The 15,680-nt window shown below is 44.8% G+C and overlaps 1 protein-coding gene across 1 annotated transcript in view; it reads right to left on the bottom strand.

The window, feature by feature from the left end:
- Positions 1-15,680, bottom strand: part of LOC109898012 (E3 ubiquitin-protein ligase SH3RF1) — a 55,616-nt gene that overhangs the window by 19,072 nt on the left and 20,864 nt on the right. The window contains exon 3 of the mRNA XM_020492738.2: positions 2,609-2,884. Coding sequence (XP_020348327.1) covers positions 2,609-2,884 — 276 coding nt within the window. The remainder of the gene's footprint in view (positions 1-2,608; positions 2,885-15,680) is intronic.

Below are 15,680 nucleotides of genomic sequence, written 5' to 3'. Positions count from 1 at the left end.
GATGCCCAGCGCTTCAAGTCAAGACTCCTGCTCCACCATCTCCCCACCTGAAATTTCAGTTGTATCTCACGTCCCATGTATTTGAGGTTTAAAAAGGAACAATATAAACCGGTACTTTTTTTTTTTTTTACCGGTTCAGAACTTTTTCTTTCTGGTTAGAACAGTGGAATGAAGAAAAAATATGGTTCTGTTCAGAATGAAACGATTGGGAAATAATTTGTTCCAACCCGCTTAGCAATGGTAGCGCAGGTGCAGTGTGAGCGTGGATAACTGGTCCTCTACACTAGGAGGGAAAATGTATTGCATAAGCTCAGCAGGACACGTCCACAAAGACCGCCACGAACGCACTCAGAGTGTGGTCAGGGTTAAGCCACAGAGCTTTTACAATCAACAGTTGCTGAGCTGTTAGATGCTCCAAAAACAGGAAAATGACAGCTTAGAAAATAAACAGTATAGGTTGTAATTAAAACTCTTGCTACTATGTCCTATGTGGTACGTCTGTAAAGTCTAGTGTCGTCACGGTACCCACATTTTACAAACGATACCAGGCCAAGTATCACGATACCAAGTAGTATTGGGGGGGGGGGGGAGTGTTATGCTCGCTCATGTGCTACACAACCAATCTGTGACTGATGTTCACACTTCTACCCAATACAACACATACTGAATTTAACGTCACACTGTTCAATGTATAACATAGAATGGGTAATTTCTCGTATTTGCAAAGGTCTACCTGTGATTCGCTGGCGGAATTGGAGGAAGGAATATACATGCATAACAATCTGCATGTCATTGTGTCAGTAAGGAGAAAACACTGCATGAAACCTACTCTTCAGTTCACACACACACACACACACTCAAACACACACGACTCCCAACTTTAAAAAATATGTTAGGCACCAAACAGAATGTAAGGTGCACCAGAAAAAGATAGATTTTCGATATAGTTAGGCCTACATGAATCCTACCTTTGAATAAACATCTTGTGAGTAGCAGACCCTTTTCCTTTCTTCCTTTGTCAATCAAATTAGCCTACATCTACTGTGAGGTTACCAGGTTGTTAGCTAGCTAGGTAACATGACTGAAAATTGTGTGTTATCAAACCAATAATTAGCTGTCCGGGATTGGTTGAAAAACATCTCGCGACATGGTTTGTGAAATTATATCAAATGCGCGCAAAATCGCACAGGAAGAAAAAAAAAACGTTCTACATTTTTTTCATACCATTTTACATTTTCTATGTCGTTAACCATGCTGTTGCAGAGCTGTTTTCTTCTCTGGCACTGCTGCATGGCAGCGAACTTGCAAAGCCTATACTCAGACTGGCCTGTGCTCTTGTTATATCAGGGATGAAATGATACACAATGTATCAACTTTGCTCGCTCTGTGCTCTGCTCCAATGTATCGAATGTAACAGAAGACTGATCAGGGTCTCCATCCAGGCTACATTATATTTACAAAACTGATGGAGGAATAGATGTGCAGGGAGGGCAGACGGATAGAAGCAGGTGGATGAGGGCTGGTAGGGGATGCTGAGAGAAGCAGGTGGGTGAGGGCTGGTAGAGGATGCTGAGAGAAGCAGGTGGGTGAGGGCTGGTAGGGGATGCTGAGAGAAGCAGGTGGGTGAGGGCTGGTAGAGGATGCTGAGAGAAGCAGGTTGGGTGAGGGCTGGTAGAGGATGCTGAGAGAAGCAGGTGGATGAGAGCTGGTAGGGGATGCTGAGAGAAGCAGGTTGGGTGAGGGCTGGTAGGGGATGCTGAGAGAAGCAGGTGGATGAGGGCTGGTAGGGGATGCTGAGAGAAGCAGGTTGGGTGAGGGCTGGTAGGGGATGCTGAGAGAAGCAGGTTGGGTGAGGGCTGGTAGGGGATGCTGAGAGAAGCAGGTGGGTGAGGGCTGGTAGAGGATGCTGAGAGAAGCAGGTGGATGAGGGCTGGTAGAGGATGCTGAGAGAAGCAGGTTGGGTGAGGGCTGGTAGGGGATGCTGAGAGAAGCAGGTTGGGTGAGGGCTGGTAGGGGATGCTGAGAGAAGCAGGTGGGTGAGGGTTGGTAGAGGATGCTGAGAGAAGCAGGTGGGTGAGGGCTGGTAGGGGATGCTGAGAGAAGCAGGTGGATGAGGGCTGGTATGGGATGCTGAGAGAAGCAGGTGGATGAGGGCTGGTAGGGGATGCTGAGAGAAGCAGGTGGATGAGGGCTGGTAGAGAATGCTGAGAGAAGCAGGTTGATGAGGGCTGGTAGGGGATGCTGAGAGAAGCAGGTGGGTGAGGGCTGGTAGAGGATGCTGAGAGAAGCAGGTGGGTGAGGGCTGGTAGGGGATGTGGCTGGCTGATCACATCTGCCACATGTGATATGCGCATGAAAGTGAACTGGACATTGGACCGGTGCATACAAGAGACTAGTTGCTGATTCAACTGAACTTAAACTGACTTTAGAAACATTTTACAACAGGCGCCAGTGGGTTTCTTTAGATTGGTAGGGCCGAAAAAGTTAATAGTATTATATGAAAACGGTACTACAGTATTCTAAAATGTTGGTATCATAAGTATTATTACGCTTTGGTACCGTGATACAGGTATACCGTGCAACACTAGTAAAGTTGTCTATAACTCACCTTAGTAAAGGGCAGGCAATCCTTGTCTGCCTCCTTGTCTTTGAGCTCAAAGTCATAGAGGGCCTTGCACTGTGGCGGGGGCTGCGGCAGTGGCTTGATGATCTGGACAAAGTTGGTGGGGAAGAAACCGTGGACTCCGCCAATCTCCCCGTGGTACCAATTCTCATCCACCTGACGTCGCAGGATGATGACGTCACCCTTACTGAACTTGAGGTCCCCAGGTTCCTTGCCATCGTAGTTGTACAGGGCCTTGGCACAGGGCAGCTGGGGTACACCCTGTAGAGGGAGAGAGAGAAAGAGAGTTCAGTCTAGGCCCAAAATATCAGGACTGATGGAGCACCACTCAGAAGCACATACACCTCTCTGGGTTTTGAAAAATGTAACTGAAGACCAGAGCCACTTGGGACAAGAACACAGTGAGGGGTAGTAGTGATGGGTCACTCACACACGAGGGAATCAGGAATAAACCACCCTGACTTGAGCAGAGGAACACTTTCAGATAGGCTAGTGGTGAGTGAGGGTGTTGCGGTCTATCATCCCTCCCTCAGGTAAATCATCGGCTTCCTCCAAGTCAGGGAAGCCTCAGTCACCACTCTCACCGGCATTCACCTCTCTGTTTCTCTCTAACCGAAAGAGAGACTCAAAACGATGTACCTAAAAGAAGCTCGGCCCAAAACAGACACCAGTTACTATGGAAACCAAAGGAAGGCCTACTTGCTATGGGAGCAGAAAGAAAGAAGAAGCAATAAAAGAGACAAGAAAACTGCATTCCCAAAACAAGGAGTGTGTGCGCGCGAGAGACACTGAATGTGTCTTGTTAGGGCCCCTTTAAGTGAGAAAGTCGGTTGTAGTACAGGATCAGAGTGAGACTGTGATGAGCTTGGGTGTCTGTGGCTGGCGGGGTGGGAGGGGGGGTAGGGGGTGTGATGCAGCAGTCTAAACGCCCTGGGCCTGGCCCAGTTCTCTTACACAGGAAGGCTTGGTGGTCTCGACCTGCTAGTCCGGAGCCCTGAAAGGACCATTCAGGGGTGAGAACACAAGAGGGGGTACCAGGGGGATCAATGAGCCCCATTCAGGATGGCTGTCCAAGAGGAGGGCACCCATCCAAAAATCCTCTACCCCCTTCCTATCCCTCCCAGTACTCTGTTAGAGGCCTTTAGAAGTGCTCAGAATCACAATCACTACCAACAGTGCCTGGATCCAAACACTGACGGGAAAGAAACTAGGCATTAAAGAGAAAACAGGAGAAAGATAGTCAAAGGTAAAGAGAAATAGGGAAAGAGAAAATGGGTGATAGAAAGGGGGTCTGGGAGAGAGAGAGAGAGTGCGAGAGAGGTGAAAGTAGAGTTTGGCGCAGGCAGGCGCTGTGGTCTCGTTAAAGGCTAATGAAGTGTTTCGCGGCTGAGACGAGAACGAGAGTACAGAACACAGAGCTGTGATGCTGAGCCAGGGAGACATTAACCCACCCGCGCACAATCACACAGCCCTGCTTAGACCTGGGCTCCGTCTTGCCTGGACCTCACAGCCAATCACACGCTGCACAGGGTGGTCAGGGCTAAGGGGGGTGGGAGGGTCTGGGGGAGAGAGAAGGGGCCAGGCAGCCCCCCAGATGTAAATGAACATTAACGTTAAAAGCGCTGCTACTTGTTTAAAAATAACATGGCATGTTATGCAGAAGAGGGAGAGGAGAAAGGGACAAAAAAAAAGGACAAACTGATATAAAAGTGTGTACATTCAGACTGTTGGCACATTCAGGTCGCCTCATTTTCATGACATGGCTGTTCGTTAACCACCCTTAAGATCGCTACACACCGTACGCAAACGCAGTGACTGAGCGGTGCTTTCTGCGTACCTTTGTGTGGCTAAAATGTTGGAACGGACCGTATACGACGCTCTGTTTGCATAGGGTGTGTAGGGCCCTTTAAACTCAACAAATGGTCAGTACACAACAACTACAGTCAGTGTATCGAGTATTGACTTTACTCTCCACACAAACCCAGTGCTCTGCAGTCCAGTAGTGCTTTCCACACACACGCATTCACAGACACTCTCCCTCAACTCGATACCCCTCTACTTGCCTCACACAAGAGGAGCAGTCAGCAGATTTACATTTCCCTGTTCCATCCCAGTTTGAGAGATAGCGTAGAGTAGGGGTCGTGGGGTTGAAGAGAGGGAGGGGGGCTTCTGAATGGAAGAGTTGGTCTGCATGAATGAGATGGAAAAAGGATGGTGGGGGGGGTCGTTTCCGTTTTGCAACCATGGAAACTATGCGAATGTGTCTGAACTGGACCAACATGAAGGAGTCTAATCCAGGCTTCAGTCCAGTCCAAACAACTGGCCGCCCTCCCGCCATGAGTGTATTAGTCAATGTACGACTGGGTTTCACAATGTACCAGTTGATGCCAATGCCCTCTTGTTTATAAAAAAGAGGGAGAGCATCCCCCACACCCACACAAATGGTACAATCTCGATTGGCTTTTCACCCCCATCCGGAGAGAGGCAGACAGAACAGACTGCGTCAGGGAACATCTTCCCTGCTCCTCAGCCTCTCCGCTCCCACAGATAAAGCCTTGATACCGGTGTGTTGATGTGGCTGGGGCTCCCTTCCCAGGGAGAGCAATGAGATGGAGATCAACAGATACTAAAGGCTTTAAATACAGCCAAGGGAAGAGGGTAAACTTTTTCTCTAGTCCCCTTCCTCGACCTCTCCCCCTTCTCTTGCTCCAGCCCACATTAACAGCTGCTCCGAATGAAATGTTTAATGGAAGTCATCATTCATCAGCATAACTCTGTATCAGACAGAGCAGAGCCGAGCAGGGAGCTTTAGCTCACCATTGCACCTCTAATGAGAATCTGACTACAGGCCACAACTAGTCATTTCTGCCCTGGTTATAGATTTAAGCACATGATATGACAGTACACCATCACAGGCCTACTGAGTGTGATGTGGTGTGAGGACTGTGGTTGAACAACAAGTACACATACTTCCACATCATGCATGACAGAGGCTGACTACACAAACACACTATTTCCATCCACAACTATGCACTCTCTAATTTGCAGAAAATGTGTTTGTGTGCGTGCATGTGCAAGAACAGCAGTATCAGGCTGCGTGTGAGTGCAGGGATCATCAATAGAATCAGCCGCGGAAGATTCTTTCTTGAGCAGATGGTCAGGGGACCGAAACATAATTACAAATAACTGCAAATTGACCACAAGAAGTCCAAACAGATATCATATTTGACTAAAAAAATGTCAAACCTTGCTTACATTTGTATATGATCACATATATATATATATACACACACACACACACACACACGCATGTGGACACCTATTCAAATTAGTGGATTTCAGCCACACCCGTTGCTGACAGGTATATAAATTAGAGCACACCGCCATGCAATCACCATAGACAAACATTGGCAGTAGAGTAACTTTTTTTTGCTCAAAACTTGGGGGGGGGGGGAATAGAAGTCACCCGCGAGCCGCCAGTTGGGGAACCCTGGTGTAAGGCAATATTGTCTGGCATCAGATGGTGTGTGTAATCCTACCTTCATCAAAGATAATGCAATTAGACCTGAGTGGAGTGCTACGTGGATTTGGCTGTAATAGTATTCACTTCCACGGCATCGAATCATTACAACACTGTTCTGCTCCAAAGCACAGCCAGATGTCAACCACCAGCGAGCAAACAGACAACTACACAAAACACTATATGCATACAGACACACGCAGAAAGACAGACAGGGGTAAGCTTAGGTCATTGCCTGTGGACTAGACTAACCCTAGCCACCAATGACGACAGCAGCACTAGAAAAACAATCTGCCATTTTAACTGAGCAATCATAGGCTGTATACCTGCCATGATTTAGATTTACTGTAGTAGATTATGAAGAGAATGTCTTCTGATCATCACACAGCTACTCTACCAAGTAACAGTAAGAATACTGTTTGGAACTGCCATAGATGGCCATCGGACACACAGTCCTTTGACTACAGGTGCCTTTAGGGAAGTGAGGTCTACGCTGATCATAGACAAAAAAAAACTTGGCCAAAGAAAACTCCAGTCCCCAGTTTGGGAGGATTGAGGACTGTAGAGCGGTTCTTCTTCCAGCCAAGCCTCCTGTCTTTCGCCCCTGGGCTCAGTCTTTGTAAGCCCCAACCCCCCCAAGCCAGAAAGATCCCAGACATTCCTGGACAAAACAGTATCTTTCTCCAACCAGCACATGGAATTCGGTCTTCATTTAACATGTCATTGTTTACTGATGAGTCTCCCCTAGAGTTGAGAAAGCACACAAGAAGGGAGTGACACAATGTGGAAGTGTCGAATTCTACGGGCAGTAGCCATCTTGTTTTCATTAAAGTGCCATTACTTTAAATTGCTTCCTAATGGTCTCGTTTATGACCACTGGGAGCCTTCCCTGTTCCCTCTCTGTACATACAATCCAATCCTGGGGTGGGTGAGGGGGCTTCTGATTGTGGATCATAAGCAGGGAAAGGACTAAGGTCAAGGAAATATTTAACAACATTGAGCAAAAATATAAACGCAACATGTAAAGTATTGTTCCCATGTCTCATGAGCTAAAAGATCTCAGGAATTTTTCATATGCACAAAATGCTTCTCTAAAATGTTTGTTCATGTCCCTGTTAGAGAGCATCTCTCCTTTGCCAAGATAATCCACCTGACAGGTGTGGCATATGAAAAGCTGATGAAACAGAATGATCATTACACAAGTGCACCTTGTGCTGGTGGACAATAAAAGATCACACTAAAATGTGCTATTCACACAACGCCACTTCTCAAGATGAGGGAGCGTGCAATTGGCATGCTGACTGCAGCAATGTCTACCAAAGCGGTTTCCAGAGAATTTAATGTTAATTTCTCTACCATAAGCCACCTCCTACGTAGTTTTAAAGACTTGGCAGTATATCCAACACAACTGCAGACCATGTGTAACCACACCAGCCCAGGAACTCCACATCTGGCTTCTACACCTGCGGGATTGTCTGAGACCAGCCACCAGGACAGCTGATGAAACTGAGTTTGCACAACCAAATAATTTCTGCACAGACTGTCAGAAACCATCTCAGGGAAGCTCATCTGCGTGCTCATCGTCTTCACCAAAGGTCTTGGCCTGACTGCAGTTTGGCGTTGTAACAGACTTCAGTGGACAAATGCTCACCTTCGACGGCCAGTGGCACGATGGAGAAGTGTCCTCTTCACAGATGAATACCGGTTCAATTGTACAGATTAGATGGCAGACATGGCTTGGTGTGGGTGAGCAGTTTGTTGATGTGAACGTTGTGGTCAGAGTGCCCCATGGTGGTGGTGGGGTTGTAGTATGGGCAGATGGCAGACATGGCTTGGTGTGGATGAGCGGTTTGCTGATGTCAACGTTGTGGTCAGAGTGCCCCATGGTGGTGGTGAGGTTGTAGTATGGGGAGGCATAATCTATGGACAACGAACACAATTGTATTTTATCAAATGGCAATTTAAATGCACAGAGATACCGTGACGAGATCCTAAAGCTCATTGTTGTACCCTTCATCCTCCTCCATCACATCATGTTTCAAATTGATAATGCACAGCCCTATGTCGCAACGATCTATACACAATTCCTGTAAGCTCAAAATGTCCCAGTTCTTCCATGGCCTGCATGCTCAGACATTTCACCCATTAAGCATGTTTGGGATGCTCTGGATCGACATGTATGGCAATGTGTTCCAGTTTGTGCCAATATCTAGCAACTTCGCACAGCCATTGAAGAGCAGGACAACATTCCACAGGCCACAATCAACAGCCTGATCAACTCCATGCGAAGGAGATGTGTCGCGCGAGGAAAATTGTGGTTACACCAGATAGACTGGTTTTGTAATCCACACTCCTACATTAAAAAAATAATAATAATTTAAGTATGTGTGACAAACAGATGCATACAGTGCATTTGGGAAAGTAGTCAGACCCCTTGACTTCAAAACTTTGTTACGTTACAGACTTATTCTAAAATGGATTAAATAAACACTCTTCTAAATCAATCTAAACACATTACCCCATAACGACAAAGCAAAAACAGGTTTGAATTTTTGCAAATGTATTAATTTTATATATACATACATATACATATACATATATACACACACACACACATACAGTGCCTTGCGAAAGTATTCGGCCCTCTTGAACTTTGCGACCTTTTGCCACATTTCAGGCTTCAAACATAAAGATATAAAACTGTATTTTTTTGTGAAGAATCAACAACAAGGGGGACACAATCATGAAGTGGAACGACATTTATTGGATATTTCAAACTTTTAACAAATCAAAAACTGAAAAATTGGGCGTGCAAAATTATTCAGCCCCCTTAAGTTAATACTTTGTAGCGCCACCTTTTGCCTGCGATTACAGCTGTAAGTCGCTTGGGGTATGTCTCTATCAGTTTTGCACATCGAGAGACTGACATTTTTTCCTATTCCTTCTTGCAAAACAGCTCGAGCTCAGTGAGGTTGGATGGAGAGCATTTGTGAACAGCAGTTTTCAGTTCTTTACACAGATTCTCGAATGGATTCAGGTCTGGACTTTGACTTGGCCATTCTAACACCTGGATATGTTTATTTTTGAACCATTCCATTGTAGATTTTGCTTTATGTGTTGGATCATTGTCTTGTTGGAAGACAAATCTCCGTCCCAGTCTCAGGTCTTTTGCAGACTCCATCAGGTTTTCTTCCAGAATGGTCCTGTATTTGGCTCCATCCATCTTCCCTGTCCCTGCTGAAGAAAAGCAGGCCCAAACCATGATGCTGCCACCACCATGTTTGACAGTGGGGATGATGTATTCAGGGTGATGAGCTGTGTTGCTTTTACGCCAAACATAACGTTTTGCATTGTTGCCAAAAAGTTCAATTTTGGTTTCATCTGACCAGGGCACCTTCTTCCACATGTTTGGTGTGTCTCCCAGGTGGCTTGTGGCAAACTTTAAATGACACTTTTTATGGATATCTTTAAGAAATGGCTTTCTTCTTGCCACTCTTCCATAAAGGCCAAATTTGTGCAATATACGACTGATTGTTGTCCTATGGACAGAGTCTCCCACCTCAGCTGTAGATCTCTGCAGTTCATCCAGAGTGATCATGGGCCTCTTGGCTGCATCTCTGATCAGTCTTCTCCTTGTATGAGCTGAAGGTTTAGAGGGACGGCCAGGTCTTGGTAGATTTGCAGTGGTCGGATACTCCTTCCATTTCAATATTATCGCTTGCACAGTGCTCCTTGGGATGTTTAAAGCTTGGGAAATCTTTTTGTAACCAAATCCGGCTTTAAACTTCTTCACAACAGTATCTCGGACCTGCCTGGTGTGTTCCTTGTTCTTCATGATGCTCTCTGCGCTTTTAACGGACCTCTGAGACTATCACAGTGCAGGTGCATTTATACGGAGACTTGATTACACACAGGTGGATTGTATTTATCATCATTAGTCATTTAGGTCAACATTGGATCATTCAGAGATCCTCATTGAACTTCTGGAGAGATTTTGCTGCACTGAAAGTAAAGGGGCTGAATAATTTTGCACGCCCAATTCTTCAGTTTTTGATTTGTTAAAAAAGTTTGAAATATCCAATAAATGTCGTTCCACTTCATGATTGTGTCCCACTTGTTGTTGATTCTTCACAAAAAAATACAGTTTTATATCTTTATGTTTGAAGCCTGAAATGGGGCAAAAGGTCGCAAAGTTCAAGGGGGCCGAATACTTTCGCAATACTTTTCGACTTGAGCTCAGGAGCATCCTGTTTCCATTAATCATCCTTGAGAGTCCACCTGTGGTAAATTCAATTGATTGGACATGATTTGGAAAGGCACACACACCTGTCTATATAAGGTCCCACAGTTGACAGGGTCCATGCATGTCAGAGCAAAAACCAAGTCATAGGGTTGAAGGAATTGTCCGTTGAGCTCTAAGACAGGATTGTGTCGACAGATCTGGGGAAGGGTACCAAAAAAATGTCTGCAGCACTGAAGGTCCCCAAGAACATAGTGGCTGCCCATAACAAAATGTACAAAAGGGGTCTGAAAACTTTCATAATGCACTGTATATGTATTCACAGTCATGTGAAATCCATAGTTTAGGACCTAATGAATATTTCAATTGGGGGTTAATTTGAGCTAGTCAGAGTAGGCAGGGCAAACCAGTTGTGATGTCTGCTATTTCAATAAATGAATCACACCATGACAAAAAACGCTAACCTGCAAATATAGTACACTATATGCCAAAAATTGATTTTGATATGGTAAAATAATATTTGAGACAGTGCCTTCAGAAAGTATTCATACCCCTTCACTTGTTCCACATTTTGTTGTGTTACAGCCTGTATTCAATTTGTCTCACCTGTCACCTTCACACACAATACCCCATAATGAAATAGTGAACACTTTGTTTTAGACATTTTTGCACATTTATTGAAAAGGAAATACAGATCTCATTTACCTAAGTATTCACACTCCTAAATCAATACTTTGTAGAAGCACCTCTAGCAACGATTACAGTGGTCTTTCTGTGTAAGTCTCTAACACCTGGACTGTATAGTATTTGCACATTATTCTTTAAAAAATTATAATCTTCAAGCTCGTTGTGGCTCATTGCTAGACAGCCATTTTCAAATATTGCCATATATTTTCAAGCATATTTAAGTCAATATAGATTTTGCCTTGTGTTTTAAGTTATTGTCCTGCTGAAAAGTGAATGTCTCCCAGTGTGTCAGAAAGCAGACTGAAATCAGGTGTTCCTCTAGGACTTTGCCTGTGCTCTATTCCGTTTCTTTTTATCCTAAAAAAAAAAACTCCCTTGTCCTTTGAAATTCACTGCTCAACTGAGGGACATTAAAGATAATTGTATGTGTGGGGTACATAGATAGTAGTCATTAAAAACATTGTTAAACACTATTATTGCAGACTGGGTCCATGCAACTTGTGACTTAAGAAATGTTTTACTCCTGAACATATTTAGGCTTGCCATAACAAAGGGGTTGAATACTTATTGACTCAAGACATCCGATTTTTTTAATGTCTAAAAACAACGAATTCCACTTTGACATTATGGTTTATTGTGTATAGGCCAGTGTCACCGCATCTAAATGTAATCCATTTTAAATTCAGGCTGTAACAGCATAACGTGGAAAAAGTCAAGGGGTGTGAATACTTTCTGAAAACACTGTAAAAATCGCTCAAAGATTTAGGGGGTGGTCCTTCACGTCACTGATTAGAAGACAACCTGCAGAACACAGTCAGCAACATTTTGGAATATTGCATTTTGATACGTGGGTCACCAAAACAGAAAGAGAAATGCAACACGTTTGTCAATCACTCCTATCGATTATCACATTGAAATCAATTGCGCGAGAGGGTGACATGAGGTTGCAAGTCCTGTTAATACTAGCACAGCTCAAAAACCACACGGAATCTGGAAATAATGTGTGCATCACTGGATAGTGGACAATTTGTAGAAGACAGCCATCTGCATTTAGAAGTGTTTAATTTATATTACTTTGTCATGTAGTGTATGACATAGCCAATGAATATACACAGAGTATACCAAACATTAGGAACACCTTCCTAACATTGAGTTGCGTGCGCAAGCCCTGATCAGCATGTAAGTTATAGCCAGATGAGAGTTTAAAGATGAAAGTAGCTTAGGCTACTTTTAAACCAGTAAAACATAATTTTCAACAGCGCATTTGAAGAAAAAATGATGACCTAGCCTTCCTCTCGTTGGTCAGCGCGTGAGGCGGCACACAACTCACAGTTTGACTATGTTACTAATACTGAGGTTGTTCGGCATGCAAAATTACTTGTAGACCAATGACATGCTTAGTTCCACACTGAAGGAGAAGACACAGTTGTCACAATTTGATATTTTCAGATAGTAGAAAGAAAGTAATGAGTAAGACATTTGTGAACTGGCGATTTGGGACTTTTGAATAGATTTGACAGATGCATGCTACATTTGGAGTGGTTTGGGCTCCTGCGGACAGATCCCTAGTGACAACGATTGGTTGTCACTGTTATTTAAGTGGTAGTTTGACTGTCAAGTCAGCGTATTGGTGTGGCCAGCAACTTTTAGAGAGATCCCTCCCCCCTAATTATGGGTGCCATTTGAGAAAGAAAATGACAGTTGCATTCTAAGTCCTGCAACCTCCAGCGTATATGACAAAATCAACAGTACCAAAATAAAGATATTGCTCTGTTTAAGCAAATGATCGTGTCATCTTGTTGACTAAACTTTTATACTAACATCACCCAATCGGAGGTAAAAACAATGTTTAATTCCCCCCAATTCAATGTGGTCAAAACACCAGCTTGTGTAATGTAGTAGCACATACTGTACACATCATGGAAAGCAGAGTAATATACATTAAATTAGATATGGCAAAACAATTAAATACCTTAATTTAGGATAGGAAATTAAGCAAAGATTTGTTTAATAATCAGATCTCACTAGTTTAACCATTTAGACATTTTTTTTTTAAATTGCTCCCAAGCACAATCTAACCAGGCACTCTAGACTGGATGCTCCATAGGGTATGTGCAGCAGGTTGAACATTTGATGTCCCTAACCAGAGGTAAGAATGAGCAGATCAGTCCGGACACATGGAGACAGCACCGATCAGGAGAAAAGATGAGTGGGTTGACTCTGATAGAGGGCTAGTAAATCTATTTAGCCATAAATAGACGTACTAGCCCTGTCTGAGTCCTCTAAAAGGTTATCCGAGTCCTGTAAAGGTTACCTCAGGAAGCCAGACAGATCGGAGTCTACCTCCAGCGCTCTCAGATGACCTCAAACAGGTCTGTTCATTGAGCCAAAGAGTAGCTAGCTAGCGTTACTGCTCCTACTGCCCCTGTACGCACTCCTGCATGGAACCAAGACAAAGACTAACTTCCAACCACTGGTTTCTATGGCAACTCATCTCAGCAAGCCTTTTTGAGGGCTATTTATGGGCCTCTTTACAATGTAGTGAATCTTATGAAAGAGAGTCATTCAAAGTCAGAGGGGTATGCAGTTCCTGGGGGGGCTGGTGGGGCCAGGGGAGGGGCGTAGGGCAGTGCTGAAGTTAATGGACTATCACTTTCTCTAGACGGTAAAAGCTACAGTAACACACCATAGAGGAGTGAACAGATGGAGGTCTGGCTCACACATGAACATCTCACTAGTCCTCAACTCTACTACTGGCTCGGTGTACTGGCACTAACGATCTTCCGGTTCCTCCTGCTATCCCTAATAGGTTTTTCAAATAATTGGAATATTTGTAGTACTTTTTAAGTTAATATATGCAGTCAACTTGTGCAATGTTAAGATATGAAGCAGATTGCGTTCTTCACATTATGAAGCTTCCCGTAGTTCACCAGAAGTTAAGCCAGTGTTTGTAAATAGCACAACGGGAGAAAGCGGGAGCTGGTGAGTCCACGAGTCTCTGTTGCGCACATGAGGTGATGAAGTCATACTTGTATGCCATTTACTATTAAATGTTTGCCAACAGATATCTTATACCGGCTTTCTGCCGTGTTTGAGAAGCCAAAGAGCTCTGGATTCGTTTTTTTCCCCCCCTGTGCTTCCCACTAGCGTTCCCCCCCCCCCCTCTCTCTTCTTCCTCCTCCTCCTCCTCCTCCTCTTCCCCCAGTGTACACATTCTGCTCTTCCGTCAGAAAAGCATGAATCACAACTTGGTGCAACTGAACAATCTCACACTTCCGCTTGTAACATGTCCACACTCACTGAAAAATGACATTCTGTAGCTACTTGCTATGCCTGTATAACTTCATTAGCTGGAGTTGTTGATCTTTGCAATTAGTATATGTTCATTTTTGTTAGTTAGCATTCAGCTAACAGCGTCTATGCGAGTTCACTATTACTTGCGTAATTTGGGGGGTATTCTGGTAATAGAGGCCCAATGGGCTTTCCTTGCGTTTTTCCAACACCCTTGTGTGCTACACCAGTAATACCGTAAAACCCTGGAGACCGCCCAAGCCTCATTCCTAGGTCAGGTCACTAAAGGTTTTTCTCATCCAGACTAATGCACATACAAAAGAGCCATTGCATCCCTTCCCGAGTGTCAGTTATAACACACACCTCAGGAGTAGCCACTCGTTGACCCAAACCAATTTTCCCTTTACGGCCTATTCACTGGGCTGCAGTGTGGGGGCTCCTGGGAATTGCAGTCCTTGGCTTTGATCAAAACAGCCTCTCCCGGAGTCTGGACAAAGCGAGGGCCCATGAGGCAGCCATGTGTAGGTCTAAACCAGGGACTAGGCTACATTCAGAATTCACTTTAAGAGAGGGGGATTAAAAAATCTATTAAAAACATTCAACACAAGTACAACTAAGACGTTGCTGAGGCAGGAGCATTTAGTAGTAAGCTACAGATTAGTCATCAAAAAGAAACCCATTTGCCAGGAAGGGGGTCTGGGTTTATGGGAGACCATACGGTTTTGATAAAGCTGTGAGCGGCTGTGTGTGTGTGTGTGTGTTGGTTGGTTCGATGCGTTGTAGTGAGCTTGCCATCTTACATGAGCACGCGTGTGCATGGACCGTGTGAGTGCATGTGCGTGTCTAGCCTTTACCTGGCTGGTTGGCCCCATTCCAGCAGTGGAGACTGGTTCTGGGTGGCTGGGGGAATCACATGGTCTGTCTGGCTAAAGCAGCAGACCTGAGAACAGAACCCTCTATCTCTGTGCCAGTTCATACACTGAGTGGGCTTAAAGACTCTCTCATAGGAAAGAGCCCACTCACATTACACTGAGGAGAAAGAGGGGGAGGGAGGAAGCATGATCAAAAGACAGAAGAGCAGGAGTAGAGGAATATTTGGGGGGGGGGGGGGGGGCGAGAAGAGACACTGAGATCGGAGTGTCAGTGTGATGGTGATGCTTCTGACAGAACCTCCACTCCAACAGGAGCCAGAAACACACAGCGACACGTTGAGACGGGGCCCCAGCAGGCTTGTTGGCCAGGACTAATATAATGTAGCAGAAACAGCTGGGGGAGCCAGAAGGACAAGCAAACAGAAATCTGTTGACTTCATATCCCTG

Source organism: Oncorhynchus kisutch, linkage group LG10 (assembly GCF_002021735.2).
Source record: "Oncorhynchus kisutch isolate 150728-3 linkage group LG10, Okis_V2, whole genome shotgun sequence".
NCBI lineage: Eukaryota > Metazoa > Chordata > Actinopteri > Salmoniformes > Salmonidae > Oncorhynchus > Oncorhynchus kisutch.
The sequence above is the reverse complement of the archived record's forward strand: the minus strand, read 5'-3'. Positions and strand labels throughout refer to the sequence as shown.